This window comes from Pogonomyrmex barbatus, unplaced genomic scaffold, assembly GCF_055798465.1.
Source record: "Pogonomyrmex barbatus isolate J1 unplaced genomic scaffold, ASM5579846v1 scaffold1, whole genome shotgun sequence".
NCBI classification, from domain to species: domain Eukaryota; kingdom Metazoa; phylum Arthropoda; class Insecta; order Hymenoptera; family Formicidae; genus Pogonomyrmex; species Pogonomyrmex barbatus.
The window spans coordinates 17780198-17800505 of NW_028297098.1; the positions used below are offsets into that span (position 1 = coordinate 17780198).

Genomic DNA, 20308 nt, shown 5'->3' on the forward strand with positions numbered 1-20308 from the left:
TTACTTGATCGATCGATCAATCGATCAAGTTTCCAGGATGATTCACCTATGTTTGGCCGCAATCATCGTCTTTTAATCTTTCACGAAAATAAAAATTTCATCTAAAAATTTCAAATAATTTCGAAACATTGATCAAATTTTTCTATTATTTTTCTACTTTTCTATTATTCGTACCATACAACCGCAGAATTATTTCAATTGATTTTTCAATTGATTTTTTTCATCGAGTTTCTCTTTTGACGTTTACATATAAATTTAATTTTAGTGACGTGTCAAGATAACGAGATTGATGAAATTTTCGAAAGTGATTGAATATTTTGCACAATAAAAAGTGAAATCTTGGACAACAAGAATATGCATTAATAACACACTATGTTTTCTTATAATGAATGATGATCTGATTTTTTACTGCATTTTAATAGTAAATATGATTCGATTATTCATTCAGTTTACTCTAAAACTAATGACTACTTGCAATATAAAATTTTTATTTAGCAATAGCTTTACATATCTATATAATTTTTTAATTTTTGCTTAAGTTTGACACAATATGTGAGATGTGATTTTTAAAAATATGTTAAAAATTGTCACTAAATTGGAAATAGAAACAAGGGTGTGGTAGAATATAGCGTGCGAGATCAATGGACTGCGTAAATATGGAAAATCGGTTGGAATGGAAAGTCGCGTCGTCGTCGGTCCTACTTCTCGCGGCATCGATATTAACCTTATGTGGTCGGAGATCTCACGGTTCATTCATTCTCGTCAAATTTACCCGACTCGACGCGAAAAAAATCAACACTCGCGAAGAGAAACGATCTTTAGCACCGTAATTGACACATACGCCCACGCATCTCGCGCTGATACCAGCGCTGTGAGCAAAGCATCGTGGACCAGTCATTTATCAGATTGTTTCGAGGTGTACTCGCGGATTTTCTGATCATGATAGTTTACGCTACTCAGTCGACGAGAATGAAAGTCAAATCGTTTCGATCGAGAGTGTGATACTTGTTGTTTCGTGCGAATCCACTATTCAGTTTTAGCATGACTGCATGACTCACCTCACAATTCCGATAACAAATTCGTATTTATTATTAATTACTATTTCCCTTATTATTTCTTTCTCATGGAAATAAAGACGATTACAATTCTGCAACTGAGAACTTCAGTAGGATATCGCTTATTGGGAACTCGATTAAGCATTCGCAGACGCAAGTGGCACGGGTCAAGGTCTGCCACAGAAGGATCATCGTCCTTCTGCGGCAAGAGAATTCCGTTGAATGTCGAAGGTCGAGCAATTTGACGAGGCGAGATATAACCTGATGAAGTCGTATCAGTCTACTTTAACTTCCACCGTTGATAATCACGTTTCGTTGAACTATTTAATTAAAATTAAAATTCACGTATTCTCTGCATGTAGATGTTTAGACACGCGATACTGCACGTTGATCAATAAAACCGCCTAATTAATTACTGTAATTTCATGTATTTCTCAGTGGAAATGAATGTTGAGAAAGAGAGAGAGAGAGAGAGAGAGAAATAATCGTCTGAGTAAGTAATTACATTCCTGCATACGATTATGACACATGGGTTGCTACAGCAGTTGGATGTATTAGTAAAACCTATCTATATTATATTAATATGAATTCTGATTAAAATTTTTAAATCTTTTTATGTTATCTCTTAAATAAATGATTTCTGTGTTTTTTTTTATATAATAAAGAAAAGAATCGTTATTAAGCTGTATCTAATAATGATTATTATACAATATTGAGAATAAAATTAACCTTTATTAAATTTGTAATCTGCATGTAATTACATTATACTCCACCTTTTATTATCCACTTGTATATTCTGCTATTGTTGCATCATATAAGATAGGTTTATACACTGACCTATTTTTCCAAGCGATTGTTTATCTTGAAATCGAATCTACTGTGAATCTCGTATGCTTTACGCCGAAGAAGCGAGGCGTGCCGAAGAAAAGCAATTTACGCGGCGACGAGCCGACGTTTCTTTTGTGGGAATAAATTGCGTGGGAAAGTTCGTAGAAATTTTCACGGGTCGGCCTATAGAAACTGCTTCCTAGTTACCGACGTCTCGCGTGTCACAAACCCCATTACTCATCGGCGTCTCCCTTGACCCGCATACGCCTTCGCCGCCGATGCCGTCGCCTTCGATGTATCGACGAATTTTCAGCAATTAAATCCCAACCAGCATGCGATCCATGCCAGTAAGATCAACTGATTAGAGAAAGCCTCGCCTAATGTGCCTTCCCTATCAATTGACTCCCGTTCGAAGATTTCATGCAGTTCTATATCGACCTCATTCAGAAATTACAGTAATTCTCCCGACGAGCTTGACATCGTGCATTGAGATGAAATTATCCAACGACATATAGACTAGCCAATCCATCCGCGGAGTGAAACTAGAGTGTGAAGCTGAAAATTAGCAGTTTGAAATTGCAGTGAGGTTGTTTGTTCGCTCCAGAATACTTTTTCTTATTCTATCCCGGGTACTCATAAACACCTTAACTATCACTGGCCACTTTAGTTAGCGCTATTCTTTCCGGGGATATTTTTTAGAAAAAAGTATATCTAATAAATTATTTCCAATTTAGAGTTTTATGTATTTTTCCAATGTACTCTTGAAGATTTCTAATTTTTGCTAAAATAATTATTTATTATATATAAGTGGCAGCTTAGTACTCGAACATCCCAGCCTTCTTACGGCTTCGTCGTGCTGGCGCCCACATATCGCCGCTAAAAGATAGTCTCCTTGGCAAGTTCGTTACCGAGCGTGCCGTGAACTTGAAGCGTAACGAGTGTTTCTTGTTCATGCGAGTCTAACGTGTCGATTCGCGCGAGATATTCGCAGAGCAACGCGCATTTTTGACGCAACGCGTCGTTTAGAAGTGCAGGGATCAACATAGATGAACTCTCCTCTCGCGGATGTTTTACACAGTCAACCTTTATTTCTGGCAAGCACGCCGTTATGTGGCGAACACATGTGTATCTATCACTGTCCACTGTTCGTATCGAAATTAAGTAGATGCCTGTACATGTTCCTTGTCGTATTAAACCGCATCCTTGAGACACGACGCCGCGGTGACTACCATACTTGACGTACTTGCGAATATTTTTTCAAGTTTTTACGTTTGACGTCGTGTCGTCCTGTCGTCTGCGACGGCGGTCTCATCCATATGCATTCGGATGCAGGTAGAGCAAAAGCGCAGGATTTAACGGATAAAAGTGTTCATGGACTTCCACCTGGGAGGCCTGACCTCGATCTTGTAAGAAATTCTTCATAAGATCTTCTTAAATTTGAAATATGAACGATAGAATATATTTTTATTCTCTAGAGATTAATTTTTCTTCTCTCTCTCTCTCTCTCTCTCTCTCTCTCTCTCTCTTCTCTCCTCTCTTTTTTTGAATAAATAAGAAATATTTGCTTTTGCGTAATTATCCGTTCAAGTATAATAAATTAATATGACACGAGATAAGTGACCAGAATTGAATTTACAAGGTAATATTCGAGAATGTAACCTCGGTTTATTCTTAGCGTAGTTATCTCGTCTTTAAATTATGTTAGTGCCTTACACGGTTATTTGCTGCAACTTTTCGCCCTGTCATACTTTGACCTCAGTTACGGCAGATTAATTAGCAAGCAAGAATTATAGAGGCCACACGGACGGCCGATTCTAGAGCTTCGGCTCGGGTGATTGATCAACTGGCCCCGAATAACGCGCGTTCGGTTTTGGTAAAAATATTTAATGTTGCGCTCCTCGTTTGGTGCGGTTCGCCGACACGTAGGAGTCATGCGGGCTTTAAACCGCACGCGCATGACACCTACGCCCATATTGGCTTCAGAGGCATCATTGACATGCGATAAAAACCGCTAATCGAGCAATGAATAAATTAGCATCACGAGAATTTTTAATATTTTACATATTTTATTTGCTATTCACTCAATAAAATAAATACTTCTAGATGGAGGAGAAGACAGGTAATAACGATACGTCATTACAATTTTCCATTAGCTTTCAGATTCAGATAATATAAAGAAAATTTTTTATTTTTATTTTTTAATTTACTTTTGGGAAGTAAAATTTTCTTAACTATAGATTTTCCATTGATTTCTATTGATAGAAATCATGTAAGCTTTCAGAACTTTTATATTTGTTAGTATAATAACCGATTTATAACAATTTATTTTTTTGCAAAAGTACTATCCATTTTCTAATGAAAATATATTTTTCATTTTCTTATTTGTTACAAAATTCAATTTAATATGTCAAATCATTAATACAATCGCGATACAAATGTACCGCGTACTCTTAGGTGCGCACTGCGACCTCGGGGCACATCGGCGCAATCAACACGTGGGGCGTCTAAGAATCACGGCCCTTTACATCAAGATCTTCACTTATTGTTAGTCGTGGTCGAAGGCGAGCAAAGGTACACGTGGAGCAAATGACGTGCGCCAACACGTGGAGGCGGACGGGATTTTCTCTATCTTTCTCTTTCATCTCCCGCATCACGTTTCTACTCTCATCCGTCCTGCTTTTTATCGTAGAGGCACGGACGATAGACACGAATAGAGAAAGAAAAAAGTAGCAGCGAACGCGTAGGCATCAGCTCGCTCCTTATAGGAGTGACACGCGCGTGCAATGACCGACTCATTATTATGCGGATGATTACCGCATGTGGGGGCCCCACGTTGCACGCGGACGTGCCCGCAAGGATCCACCCGAGGTTGTATTCTATAGGCTGGAAAGAGAAAAGCCTCTCTATAAGCATCAACACCTTATGAATCACGAATGAGATTTTCATTTCTTTTTCATCCTTGATGATTTCTCGACCGATCGATGATGGACGATGATGCAGATGGTCCATTTAAATAGCAATGTTTTAATAATTCAATTGAATTAATTTTTTCTGAATGATATAAAATTAATTGAAATGAATTTACATCATTTAGAAAATAATGATTTTGAGGATCTTTCTGTCTTAAAAATATTTAGATAAAACAAATTATATTTATTTTCGAGTGCAATAATAATTAATAAAAATGCTTCGTTTTCAAAAGGATATACATAGAAATTTTGAATTGCAAATACCTTCAAATTTTGAATTTAAATCCAAGTAATTCGGAATCGTGAATCAAAATTACGTTTGACATTACAGGATTCAATCTGGACTAGGATAAGTTATCGAGACTGTAGATAAATTTGCAATTAGCGTCGATGTGTTGTCGACTAAGACCCTTGGCCTATCAGAAGCATTGTTTTTCAGGGTGAAGAGGAGGTCTTGAGATTAACATCGACGCATCATAAATCACGCGAACCCTTTAGGTGTGCAAGCGAACATTCTATGCTTCCCTCTTTTTCTCGTCTCCGTAGTGTTGATTTGTATAAGTTTACCCATCGACGTGGATTTACGTGTCAAATAAATTATCCACACTAATGATAATATTTTCTTTGCTCATCTTAAATAATTTTACCCATTACCATTTAACTCATGACCGAGAATAACGATGTGCTGATTAATTTTATTAATATTTTATCAAAAGAAATACAAATCTTTTGTAATAATTAATTGAAAATAGCAGAAATATAGCAGGTAACATTTGAGATAATAAATAAATTAATTTTCAATGAGTTGACTTCTCTTATTAACACCCGACTTTCAAAATTTTGATAATAGAATAATAATTTTGCTTAATAGAAATTGGTTTTTTCACCAAAGAAGATGTTTACAGAAAAAGAAAAATATATATTTGTGATTTATATATAAATTCTTCTTGATTATAAATTTTTCATTTCTTTAATTGTTACCCTTTTAGCTACAAGATTTTTCATAAATAATTAAACACTTCGGGGAATTAAAATTAGATTCTAAAGAATAATGAGCTTCTTTTTTTACACAAAGCAATGCATTAACCTTGACGAAAACCATGAACGGAACAAATTGTCTGATAATGGTAATACTTACCTTATCGAGAAATCGTTTGATCCAATCATGGTAAGACATGCTCGTCATCTACAAATTGCTCGTAAATCTTCGCAAATCGATCCGATATCTCGATTGGCGTGGCCTCTTATAGGAACGAGGGTATTCGTCGGGGAAGCCGCATTGCTTCTTTAAATGTTCGTATATTGCATTGTGCCGCGACCTCGCACAAAGATCCGTTCTTGTGACGTTTTTGTGCCGGAGTAACCGCGTCTAACGAGAAGCGTTTAAAAGGAGCGGCACGTTTAAGGGAGAACAATGGGAGAAAACGTGTGTGGGTGAATGTCGCAGAAAATGCGGAGGCCGTGCCCGGACAACCTTCCATCCGAAGGAGAGAATTAATCTATCGAAACAAAAAGTCATTGACCCGTTATCGATGAGAGAAAAAGAGAAAGAGAGAATAACAATTACAATGTGAAACATTAAGGATAAATTATTTAGTTGATTCTTGTAAAGAAAATCTTACAAGAGAAAGAAAGTTCTCATTTTAATCTTCTACAGAATAAAAATATTTAAAAATTAAAATTATAAAGTCTATTTTACTTCATATGAAATGGAAATTCAAGTTTTGTTATTTATTTTGCGATTTAATCGCATGTAATTTGAAAACTCAGATTTAGATAGGGAAATTCGTTCTGAGCGTTACGCTAATCGCAAATTATTATGCGTCGTGTATCATAATTAAGCTTTCTGAAATATATAAGTCGTTGAAAATTAAAGGCTCTGTGTTTGATTCCTACTGAAATGATTTATGGTCTGTATCACAACCTTCTTATGCGACGAGAGATGCTTGAAGGTAATTCACATAAAGTCCTTGACTCGTCGAATAAAGCGATCGAACTCGTTTGAATACTCGGTTTCTATTCGGTTGTGATTCGTACATGAAGTATCCATCGAATAAATATATTTGCCAGATATTTAATTAATAATTCAATTATTCTTTAAAATATGAATCGATGTACGCGGCTTTGAGATGTTACGGTTTCCTCCTCGAATAAAGGCACAGAGATGAGTTCGTACTTGAAGATGTCGGTGGCAGACGATCCCTGTTCCGAGGTACGATACTGTCTGTCGAACTCGGTGTGAATCATCCGTTCACGGACAAAGGTGGGATCCGTTTCTTCGCTTGGGACACTGCGCTTCCAGTAACATGTTGCAACATCACGCTATTTAAATGCTACACGGAGGTGACCATACAGATAAAGCGGAGCGTCGTGCAAGTAGCGGAATAGAAAAATTCTTCGCGCGAACATTAATGGGTAATCAGCAATTAGGACTGAAAGTCTCTTTTAAAATATTAATTCTACAAACACATAATAACATATTTAATATAAACGAGAAAGTATAAATTTTTACGATGTTGAATTAAGATGAAGAGAGTGACGAGTTTAACAGGACTTTCACTGATTTCTTTATGATTATTCTCTGATTTCTTTCCAAAGTCTGTACGAAATTAAATACACAGATTCCATTATGAATTCTTGTAAATCGTCTGAAATGTATAACGAATTAAGTATCATGTTTGCTCTTCGTCTTCGATGTTTGTGGTCCGATGGAGAAATATCGCGAGAGAGACTTTGACACAAAAGCCCCGTTTTCTCTCGCACTTTCCTGCCGCCTTGCCGCTTGACTAATCAGACGCGCCACGCATCGTACATTACATTGATATGTGACGGTAGCGCGTATCACGCATAGCCACGGCACCGACATCTTTGACATCGTGCGGGGCGAATTGTACGAAGATAAAATAACAAGTCTGAAATGCATGTCCACCACATGGGAGATTTCCACTTTCTTTCTTAGCAATGAAAGCGCGCGAGACAGCGCCTACCCGGTACTCGTATTTCATAAGACGTGGCATAACAAGTTAATCATTTCGACCGCGAATTATAAAAAAAAAAAAATCATTTTTTAACTATTTAACATTCAATTAATTATATAATAATTCATAGACAAATTTCGAATTTTATTTAAAATATTTTTTAATGCCGTAATTTCGTTATTTGACAATATGGTTCATATTATAATTGTAGTATATTGGCCGAATATATCTTAATTATTCGCGTGCGTGTATTATTCGTGTATGCGTGTATCACACATAATTCATTGGATATCATATTATTACCGTTGCATGATGATGTGTTTGATTGTACCGATATCATTCGAGAGCCTATTTAGAAATCTTATTTTTTTCACTAATATAGTAATTATGAGATACAGGCGTGCGTAACGACACATATTGCCCGATTTTCTCCAGATCGACTTGCAGAGAGAAAAGTAACAGTGACAATTAGCTTTTCCCGGATGATGCGATTACCTGATTATAGACTAATTATCTATGCACATCCGTCCCGCTGCTCGCTTTCGTATCTCGCTTTCGACAACGCAGGATATGCATCCTCCTTACGGAGGGAAAATACGCATGCCAGTCGTCGAAACTGACGGTTGAGAATCGAAGATCGATGAGAATTTGCAACGGCACGTTAAAAAGCGCAGCCAATTCCCGCGCGTGCTAACATCTCTAACGCGCAGTCTGCGTTAACGTAACGGCTGCATTCTCCGACGTCGTCAGGTGTGCAACCGGTGAAAGTGCATATCGGTAATTAGGAAGAAGAAAATTACGCCGCCCCGTTTGATACGCCGACCTAAATCCGAATTATTAAGCGGAGGAGAAGTGAATCTTTATGACCGATGTGCGATTGCCAGCCGGTCGTTTTATGCTCGGTCGTACGTATTTTCCATTATCGTCGACGCGTTACGCGCCAGTGAAAGTAGAAGCGACGTCGTGTAATGTTGCACGCCTCGTTAGCATAATCGGTAATTATCGTTCCCAGAAGTAGCCCGGTACACTTTCGGTGCAGTCGCGATCTCGCGACGTCTCCGTCCGGAAGCGGAGTATTCCTTCGTATCGCGAGAGAAACGAACGGATATTAGGTCCCAATAACCCGATTCTCAATGCCGGAAATGCATTAAGAAACAGTAATCGCGGTATGGAAGGCTATGAGAGTAAGTACCGTCTTATAATACAACAGACGTATCTGATTACCCGTTTATGCGAACACCGATATCTTTGTACATGCGAATTGGCTGAATCTTCACGCTCCAAGAATTCGCAGTAATCTGATAAACTTGACTATAAAGCTTTATTTCCGAAGGATCGCCTAAGGCGCCTTTTGTTGTACACCGCAATAAAAGTGTAGGCGATTCATAATGTAAATTCGATTATAAGTCGCGATTATAAAGTCGCGTAGCTTCGTACGTAACATCTCAATAGTTTCAATCTCGGCAACAAGCATAATGGAATATGTCAGATTAATAGGTACTCAGTCGTGTGTAACGTAACGCGAAGTACCTCGGAACTTTCAACATTGATTTTGATTGATTCTTTAATTAATTTTAAATTAATTTCTTTCATTGCCTCTCGGAATCGATCTAACGCGATGTGTTCTAAATGACGTCCGTTTCGTGAAAGCTTTGCGGTTGTCGCGAGCGTGAGATATCAGACACGTTCCTCGAATAATGGGAAGGACGTTCTCGGGAACGAGATAGAAAATTGCACTTTCCAATGCGATAAATTACACCGATTATCGACGTAATTTCTGCTGTCATGGTTCGCTCGCGCGCGGGTGTGTCTTAAAGGAACGACCGACGCGACGGCGGCGACGATCGACGGTGCACGAGGGAAGATGTAGAAGAATACTAGACTTCGTGAATTACTAGTACTTTCGGATAACAGATAGCCCGTCTCGCTTAGGATTAGCGAGTATGTTATTTTCGCGCAGGAAAGTGAACGGTTTCACCGTCACGCATAGGGCTTCATATCGAAGCTTGTAGTACTCGAAAACGATCGGGTGATGAGAAAGTGTCGTTTCATCGCCGATTTAAATGACAAAAGAAAGCTTAGCACTTGGAACTGAATTAATGTTGGTAAACTTAAACATAAACTAGAAATTTTAGTAATTATTATTAACATATTTTTCTTATCAATATAACGAGCAATTTGATGTGAAATAAACACCAACGATAAAAATAATTCTTAAATTTGAAAAGAAGAAAGGAAGAAAACGTCTTTTTTATACAAAAATAAACGAAGAAATAATTTGCTCGAATTTTGAACTGATACAGCAAGAAGAAATATCTAATAAATTTATGAATATTATTGTAATACATAATATATTGTGCCAGCCGAGATCACCAAATGATCAGATTACAAGAAAATTATAATTTACGGAAGAATTCAAGACAGAATTCTTTTTATAACTTTTTATATATATATATATATATATATATATATATACATACATACATACTATATCCTTTAGATCATATCATATATCCTCATCTATGAACATCTGTAGTGTTTTAAATGTGCTGTATTACATAATTCTTCTATATAATATACTTCACTATTATTATAGAAAATTATAGATTGTCTGAAGTAGGTTCTATTCTGCAATCGTAGATTCCCGTTTCAACGTATATAACAAATTGCGAAATAGATTTCTCCTTGATTGTTGCAGCAGTGCGGCAGCGGTAGCAGCGGCGGCGGCGGTTCGACGGAGGGTGTCGTGGTGAACGTCGGTGCCGGTAACGGCGTCGGCAGCGGCAGCGGCGGCGTTGGCGTCGGTGGCATGGACTGCATGCCCCTGCGTCCCGGTCCATTTCACTACCTCATCAGCGAGCAAGCCAAGTCCTTAGTGGCCCTGCAGGAACTGCAGAATGAGGTCGGCGCTCTGCTCGAGTTCCGGGACCTCGTCATCGAGACGTTCCCAAACCTCCGGCACAAGATGGCTGCGACGGCGTCCGCGGGTGCGTCCGTGATGTCGTCCAGCTGTACCCAGAGCTCGCACATCCCGTTGCCATTGTCGAGCCCGTCCTCACGAAGGATCAGCGAATGGGAGCCTGGCAAGATAAGGCGACGAGCGACGCGCGAAAGTAGCGGTGGCGGCGGCAGCGGTGGAAGCGGCAGCGGAGGAGGAGGTGAATCCTCGTCCTCGTCGCTACCTAGAAGCCGTAGCAACTCCCACAGCGGCGGCACCAAGAACAACTGCAGTGCGACGGTCCAAGATTCCGGTTTCAGCACGGAGACTTCGTCGAAGGACAGCGCCTCGACGGCAATCGCGCCGCGAGCGAATAGTCCCCGACCAACTGCGTTGGATGAGGCGGAAGATGAACTCTGGAACTTGTTGGACGTAATCCATCGCAAAGGGATCCGGCTACGAGAAGAGGTCGAGTGCCTTCAGGGACGCCTGGAAAGCGTTACGACAGAGGAACTGGTGTCGACGGACGTGCTCGAGGCTGTGAAGAAGATTACCGGGCTTAGCGACACCAATAGGACGGTCGGTCGCGACGACAACATCGTTGACGACGAGAATGTCGATCGACAGCAACAGGATAGTAGGGACCCGCAAGTGATAGCTCTCAGGCGGGAAAAGGAACAATTATTGGATAAGGTGGCCGAGCTTGAGGCGGAGACGATATCGAGTCGCGCCCGAGCTCAGGAACTACAGACAGAATTAGCTGCTCTGTCAGCGCTAAAGACTGGTTTGGAAGATCGGTTGCGGGCTGGACTGACTGAGAATGCCTCGGAGATCTTGACACCAGGCGTTCAAAGATTGCAACCGATCGTGCCAGTGGTTTCCTCACCGAAAAATGCTAATAATGTTACGAGTATCAAAAGCAAAGGTTCAGCGTTTGCATCGGTCACTGGTAGTCCTGGAAGCAAGGCTCACAAGAGCCGTTTCCGCACGAGGACAATCGAAAAGAATGTATTGCTGGATGTTGTCGGGCGCAATGACGACACACGCAATGTCGACATCGACGTTGAGGCAAACGTGAATGAAAGGCGAGCCAGGCTGGGAGCACTCGATTCCATTCTGATTTCGCCTACCAGAGTGACTCACGTGAAAGACGTAGACTCAAGGAAGATCGCGGCCATTCTTCGTGAGCACTCGCCCCTCGAGCTTCAGCGGCATCTAATTACTACTACCGTCCATAATCAGGTAAGTTTGGTAATTGATATTCTAATGCATTTGCTTATATAAAAAAAAATAAATTTGACCGACGTGTATTAATTTCTCAATAATTTTGTTTTTAGGTTCTACAAAAAAGACTAGACGAAGTGAAAAAGAGCACAGAAATTCTTTCCGAACGACTGGACAAAGCTCGCGAGGAAAATGATGATTTACGATTCCAGGTGAGTGGCAAAAGTCACTATGTAACTTTTTTATTGTAAAAAGAGTTGGAAAAAAATCATATAATTTCCATATATGTGTACTCTTATTCTGGACTAATTGATATAACTTAGGATTTAATCAATATAAAGTAATATATATATATAAAATGACGAAATATATTTTTCAGTTGGATGAACGAAATATCGAACTGGAAGGCACACGGGCGCAAGTGCGTGTACTGGAGCGTCTTCATCAACGACCGCCGACGGAAGCAGAGCCTGAAGCGGATTTGGAACAGCCCAGATGCGAACAGAGCGGTCTCGAACCAGGCAGCAGTACAGAGTCCGCACGAGATCATCATCAGCCGGTAGAAATCAAACCGTCGCCACGACGACGGCCTAGTCGTATACCTTTACTTGGTAACGTGAGCGGCAAGATAACGTCGACGACGCCTACAGCGAGCGTGACTGCGACGACGCCTGTGCGACCTAGTCACGGCAGGAACGACAGCAGAGAATCGCTCAAATCGCTAACGAGACCGCCGCGTGATTCTAGTCGCGACAGCCATGGTGGCGGCAAATCGTTGTCGAAACCGCGTGACTCCAGTCGGGACTCGCTAGGTAATAGGAGTCTATCCAGAAACGGCGGTAATGGAAGCAACAATAATAGCGTCGGCGGTGGCGGCAACAAGGAGACAAACCGGGAGTCGTCCTTGAACAACCGGTCCCTGCCGCGTAATAATTCCAGCCGAGACTCCTTAAATAAATCCTCCTCGCTGTCCCGCGCCCGTGACTCGTTGGAATCTAACAACAACCTCGGCACGTCCTCGCCCACCACAGGAACGACTAACGCTCCCCCTCGACGACCGCCCGCTCCCGCACGCCGTTCCCACAGCCTGGCGCGCGCGGCGACGTCTGTCGATGCGTCTGAGAACGGCAAGGTACGACCTGTAAAGCAATTCTTTTGGAGCAGCTGGCTGAAGTCACCGTTGTCCAACGGCCCGGTATAGTAGAGAGCTCTCGGCAAGCATCCTCTTCCTCAGGACGACGGGCTGTAGTCGCTCTCTCTCTCTCTCTCTTAGGGACAGTCACCGCCTTCAACATCGCTCCTCTCGAAGTCCACTCTTTTATCTTTTATATCGAAATTGGAAAGCTACTATCCTTTTTACTTCCTGATAGTGTCCCATTTCGATCCGTACTGACTTTGGTCTCATTAAATTAAGATCGGCTATATATATATATATATATATATATATATATCTAAACAAACTAAATCATCATTCTACCATCGCCGCTTCTATTTAACGTGAATCCTTCTGTATTATTTTTCTAGCTATTTCACTTTTATACTTTTCACCATCGTAACTATTTTCTATTATTATTATCATTACTATTGTGTCACATTCTTAGCACGCAGTAACAATATATCATTCCCGGTGATACCAAAAATACGTACATTTCTCAAGGACATATCTGGTCTGGTCTGGTCTTTTACGATGATACAAACAGAGGCACTGATTTTCATTGATAAAACTATCATTTTTTACCCATTTCTTTCATAGCATTCTTTTCCATTATATCTTTATCCTATTCCATTCTTCCTCTGTTTCCATCATGGACTTCGACACGGTACGATCGTGGTACGATCATACAGGGACGGAACTTCCGTGTTCGCTGAGCCTGCCCCTATCTTAGCCTGATAAACCATTGTTCCTGAAAAAAAAAAAAAAAAAAAACACATATATCTCTAACAACACATGCAGAGACTTGAGCGAGCGAATCGACTGATTCTTATCTTAAAATCACCAATTGCCCGCCCGACCGTCCACCATACCAAAATCAGTCTGACCTGGAGGGCAGGCGAGCGTGCGTTCGAGCCCGTCCCCAACGGCGGTCCAATAAAGAAAGAAAGTGGCCCCTTCTCGCGTGCCGCCGGTTTTTTCTCGTAAGTTATGCTTCTTTTATTATCATTTGCTTCGATGCTTCTTTCATGGATGTGGTGAGCTGCAATCTTTGTCTTTTCAACCCACTCTCATTCCCCCTGTTCCACACTGGTAGAGTATACACTATGGTTTAAAACGCTCTCACTTGGATTGCGCATGCGCACATACCCGTAGTCAAATCTCCCAGTTTGCAAATATCAATAAAAATGCTTATGTTCGCGAAGATATTATGTAAGAGTTCCTTGAGAGCTTTCGGAATGGGTAATATAAGTTTTACTATGCTAACACATTTGGCTTGAACGTAGAGCTAATAGACAGACCATTAATCGCTCATAGTCTGTCGTAGTCATTAGTCTGTCATCGTAAAGTAAATTCGATATTTAGATTTTTATCTTAATTTTCGCTTTATAAACGAAATTATCTTTTTTCTTTCAAAATAGACTGTTAACTCTATACGTAAAAAATTTAAATTAGTAAATAGCAACTAATATATATTTAATTATCTAATCATTAAGATTTTAAAAATAAATTTCACCGATTCATAGTAGTTTCAAAAAATAAAGTAAAATAGATATATAGTCTTTTATATGATTTTGAAGTTAAGCATTTGATTACAAAGGGTTCACATGGTTATTTACATAAAGGGTTTACACAGTTGGATTTTGCCGCTTTTTTCTTTTCTTTTGCGATTTATTTGCGAAAATCCATTAATTCATGCATGCGCGACCGGTCAGTGTTTGATTAAAGTCTATGCATTCGTCGTGATAAACGCGAGCTTGTATTGCCGTTTCGTCGAAGTAAGATCGATTGGACAAAACTAAAGCTGTCCTGGCCACGTTTAAATAATTCCAAATTCGTTTTTCGCCCATAAAGACGCACGTATTCGTACACGCTCGATTCGACGCATGCCCATTTATTTCGACACTCCGTACATTTCACTATCAGTACATATTTTGAAATGTTTCTTATTCTCATGATGTAAGGAGAAAGACAGGAAAAAACATTCATTTAGCATGTATCTTTTTGATTGTCATGAACATTCACCTCGCGTTAGCGAGTCTTCCTCCCAGCTCTGTCAAACGTATATTGTGTATTAAATTGGTTTGCTCTTTTTGTTTGCTGAGATTTGATCTTATTTGCTTCATCGTCGCATGTATGCAGAATATAAAAACCCGAGAGAGCCGTCATAGTCGCGGTCTACTACAGTATTCGCGACAGTGCGGTGATATTAAGAGAAAATGAATCTCGACACGCTTACCTGCTTAGTCTTGCGGTTCATTGTCCATCTTGCGCGAGACGACGTCACATTCTACGATATGTTCCATTTGCAAATGAAATTTATGAAACGCTCTCCTCATTATTACGATTCTTACATTTTTTATGATTGAATTCAAGTTATTAAGTAGTGAAATTGCTTGTATAAGAGTTTTACTTTTGCCCATACTCATATTACATAAATACAAGATAACAGATCTTGATACCTCAGTATTAAAACAGCCAGGAGTATCAAATATGTTACCGTCTTACATCTCATATGTAATTTTCTTCCATCGGCTTTTGCGTTGCAAGATTTACATAAAGTGGCTGTTCTAAATTCTTAGGTATTAATAATGTAAAGTTAATCTTTGTCATGCATCTCTTTAAGATGCATTTCTAAGGCGATGCTGATAGCAAGAGAAGAATTCTCTTGCTTATAATAAAACAGCAGAACGCACTGTATTTGCTTACTAACATGCATTTCATGTCTTTCAGAATTGCACCGAACCACCGAGTTCCTGGTGCTCGACCAACAGCAGTTTCCGGCATAGCGATTCGTCGCTCTACCCGGACTCCTTGAATCAAGAGACATCGTCCGTCACCGGTTCCACGCGGGTAGAATTTATAATCGGCTCGCCCACCAGGCGCTTCCGCACAAATGCCACGTGGCCTCATCGTTATTTCGACAGCATCGACTCAGCGGCTACAGTGCCGGAGAGCTTGCTAACCGACGAGTTCCCTTTGCGATGTGGCGAAGCCCTGGCGGAGTGCGACTCGCTCGAATGCCATCCGATTTCGAGCGAAGATTAAACGCACCGTTTATCACGAAACTAATAAAATGGCGAGTCGCGTAGAGTAAATTACTTGCTCTTGCTTCTTTCCATTATTTCATATTGTACCATTGGCTCTGCTTTTACGCGGCCTTATTTGCATCGTGTCACCGACGAATAAATAATAGAATTTTAGACACATAATCATGTTCTGCTGAGAACATACAACGCGCTGGAAGAGTGACACTCACGTTCTCAATGACCTTTATTCTGTGCCTTTTTAATATCAAATGTTCTCATTTTCATTATTTATGTATTTTTTTTTTTTTTTTGAGGAATCATTCTAATGGTAATTATAAATGAAGAAAAGTCCAACAGCTCATCTAATTCTAAATTGAAATATAATAATACCATTTCCATTGTAGGATTTACATATTACGTACTTTCCTCGTGCGAGTTGCATTTAAAGAGCATTTCGTACATCTTTATAATATGATTCTTTAGCAGTCAATCTTGTCTAATTAAAGATGAAAATAATATATTGACTTGTATTGCAAACATACATAAATTAACGTATATAATTGATATAGCTGATAATAATAATTTTAAAAAAATATTAAATTCATACTTTCATTAACAGTATAAATATGAAAGTCAAATTTCCCATTTATGAATTTATCATATTTATTTATAAAAGCAAAAGAAACATACATACATACCGAAATCTAATTAAAATTTTTTTTCTACATCTTTTAGTGAGAATCTACATTAGCAAAATATGCATTATTTTTATCTTTATTTGAATTTTTCGTATGTATGTAAAACATGTATCTAATTTATCAACAGGTATATGTAAAACTATTATTAATTAAAAAATATCTTTGAATATTCTATAAGATTGCATATCAATAAATGCAATTAACGCTTATATTTATTCATTTGGATATTATTTGATGATATGTTTGGTATTATTATTACACGATGTTATTTGGTTTACCTAACCAACGTCAAGAATGAGTTTGTTAATCAAACTTTCGATTACTTGATCCACGTTCGGTGATAGTATTTTGCAACTGTGTAAATTTTTTATTTATATTTTATATAAATCGCTGCTTTTTTGGATTTTGTACAAATATATTTGTAACCTTTATGCAAAAATCTATAATTTGGTAATTATAGTAAAAAATTTTTAACATTTAGGTGTGGGGAAAGATCCGGATAAATTGTTAGCTTGCAACAGAAGATAACAGAGTCAATATCTTACATTCCATAGCTGCAATTCCGTATTCCATTTAGCATTTTTAACTTCAAATTAAATTTATGATGTGATTAATCGCTTTCTTATTTATTATATATATGTATATTATAACAATGCGGTTTTACGTCTGAGTTTAGTTGATGATATAGAAAAATATTGTACTATGGATTGGGCGGAATGACTCGGAAGACGAGACCGATGCTGAAATTTTCGAATTCGCAAATACATATATATTGAGTGTACATTACTCACACTTTCTCGAACAATAACACATATCACGTTTAACATTAATTATCATGTGCTCGTCCAGCTAAACGCAATAATGGATATATATTGATAGATATACATCGAACGCATGAATAACGAACGAACAATGAATGCGAACAGAACGAATAGAGTACGGGACATTGATAAAGTTTTAAACGAATTTAATTTCGTGTTTGCTGTTCATTCGTTCTTCGTTCGCACAATGTATAATTTAATCGAGGGTGTTAAAAGTGAACGACATTAATTCTTATTCGTTACAGAGAGGTTGAGGCTCGTCGAATTCGTTGACGATTTATCGGAATCACGTCTCAATACGCATAAATATGCAATATTGCGATTCCGGAGAAAACTATGTATTACACAGTTCCTCGCTTCAACAACCAATTATTTATAACTAACAATGACGATTGTGAACACTGAATAATAATCACAGACAGAGCCTGTGATCCTAGCTATAAATAACCGCGAAACATGTGATTAACGTATAGTTTAAGGAATAAGCCACAGGACTGACGGACTCTACTTATTATTTTATTAGCGCCTAATGTCTTTACGCGCGGCGAAGACAAACAAGGAAACTGATGCGCCCTCGGTGATTTTCACTTTTTTTTTCCTTTTTCCTTTTTATACATTGGGATTCGCCAACGAGATATGCTCAGATATTATTGTTATTCATACAGCCGGTGGATTTTGGTGCTCGTACCGCTGCCGACTGGAGGCTATTATTTTTATATCTTTAATTAACAAGCATAATTGAAACATGTAAACGAGCTACGAAGGCAGCATCCTTCCAACCGATGATTATTAAAACGCTGTCGCTGTATTATACTTTATCTAGTTTAGGTATGTCTTATCATGATAGAATTATTAATTATTGTTTTATGAATACACACACCGATATATTTGTACATAGATGACATCGTGATTTATTTAAATAAATTAGTTCTAATGTAAATAAATATTATCTGTAACGAATCTGCGATAATGTGATCCTATAATTAATAAAATGAAATTACTTGAAGATACTCATTTAATATTGCAGTTAATAATCTTTAATATAATATAAATCTTTATAATATAATGAATTACTGCATATTATATGATTGCATATTATATGAAATCACTTTGCAATATTTGTTACGACATAATTAGTAATAATGATCTATTATAGAATTATTTTTTTATATGAAAATGTCACTGAAATCTTATTGAAATCTGATCTGAGGAATTTTAAATATACTTCTGTAATAATTATTTCAATGTTAATTGAATTATAATTGAAGTATTATTTTTAAAGCAATTAATTTGCAATAAATTTTGAAAGTTTTTTACTATTGTCTAAAATTTATCTACAATATTTCTATTAACTTATCAAAGACATTTTTTCAAAAATTACAATTTCCTCATAAGTTTTATCGAATTATCAACATAGACTTTATCTTTTTAGTGCATTTACAAGTGATAAATAATATATCTTCTATAGTTTTGTGCAATTGAGAATTCCTTGAGCAAAAAAAATGAATTCCTTGAGCAAAAAACTTGAACTTCGATACTTAATTATGCGAAAACCCAACTGTTTTGTCGTCTCATGATTTTTTGAGCAGAATGATTTTACTTTTTAAAAGTTTTACGTATTCAAAGATTAGATAAAAATGTTATAGTTTACGTATTTACTTCCTATATCGCAAGTATAAGTAATTTTCTTTGTGGTCATAAATTAGATAAAAAAAGTTATAATACGCATATATTACGCATTTATTTCCAATATTGGAGATATCTTTCCGCATTTAATATTCATTCAAGTTTACGGTTAGATAAAAACCGGGAAAATATTATGCAACATACAAGAAAAGTTATATTTGTAAATGTAAGAATTCAGGAATGTTATTATTGTACAACGCAGTTACGTTCTACAATAACAGTTGCGGGACAATCACACGTCATGTTAAATGGTAAGCAATTATACTTTGAAATAATACGAAACGTACAGCGGATGTTTCATATTATTTCAAGAAAATGTTTTAGTTGCTAAACGTTATATGCAAATGCTTAAAATTTTTAGTTTTAAAAAATTCAATTTTTATATATTAGAAATCCGATCAAGAAAATACTTTGATAATTTCTTTTATATATAAATACAACTATATCAAGTTCGAAGGCTTTATTAGGAATTTTTCGCAGAATATACACAAAACAAGTAATCTTAAATTAAGACAAATATTCTCATATATAAACAAAATTAGTCTTGATTTAACTCTAAAAATATTGCATAATCTTTTCTATTTCTATTTTCTAAATTAATGTCTTTCTTCATGTATAATTTACATTATATTAATATAATTTTCAAATTTTCTAACTTTTTATCAATTTCTTCTCTTTATATCAATAAAATATTATAATTTAAAAATTTTTAGAATCTATTCTTGCGATACTAGAAAAAAAATATTAATTTAAAAAAATAGAAATGATTACAAAAATAACCACTTGGTACTTTTAATGTTAAATCGATAATCGAAATGATCTCATAGATCTCGAATGTAAAATGTCAATCGAAGTTACGAAGTAATTGTTTGGCCATCTGGCTTAACCGCGTTTTAAAATGTCATATCTTCTTTGACGATTCAGATTGC

General features: G+C 37.6%; 1 protein-coding gene across 2 annotated transcripts in view; it reads left to right on the forward strand.

Moving 5' to 3' along the window:
* The window catches only part of jvl (javelin-like), a 57572-nt gene extending 38873 nt beyond the window's left edge, over window positions 1–18699 (forward strand). The window contains exons 2-5 of one of the 2 annotated variants that reach the window (XM_011636016.3): window positions 10529–12010; window positions 12106–12204; window positions 12372–13124; window positions 15879–18699. In XM_011636016.3, coding sequence (XP_011634318.2) covers window positions 10529–12010; window positions 12106–12204; window positions 12372–13124; window positions 15879–16193 — 2649 coding nt within the window. In that variant the 3' untranslated portion in view covers window positions 16194–18699. The remainder of the gene's footprint in view (window positions 1–10528; window positions 12011–12105; window positions 12205–12371; window positions 13125–15878) is intronic. The other variant, XM_011636018.3, reaches the window with a different exon arrangement.
* Window positions 18700–20308: the final 1609 nt, after the last annotated feature.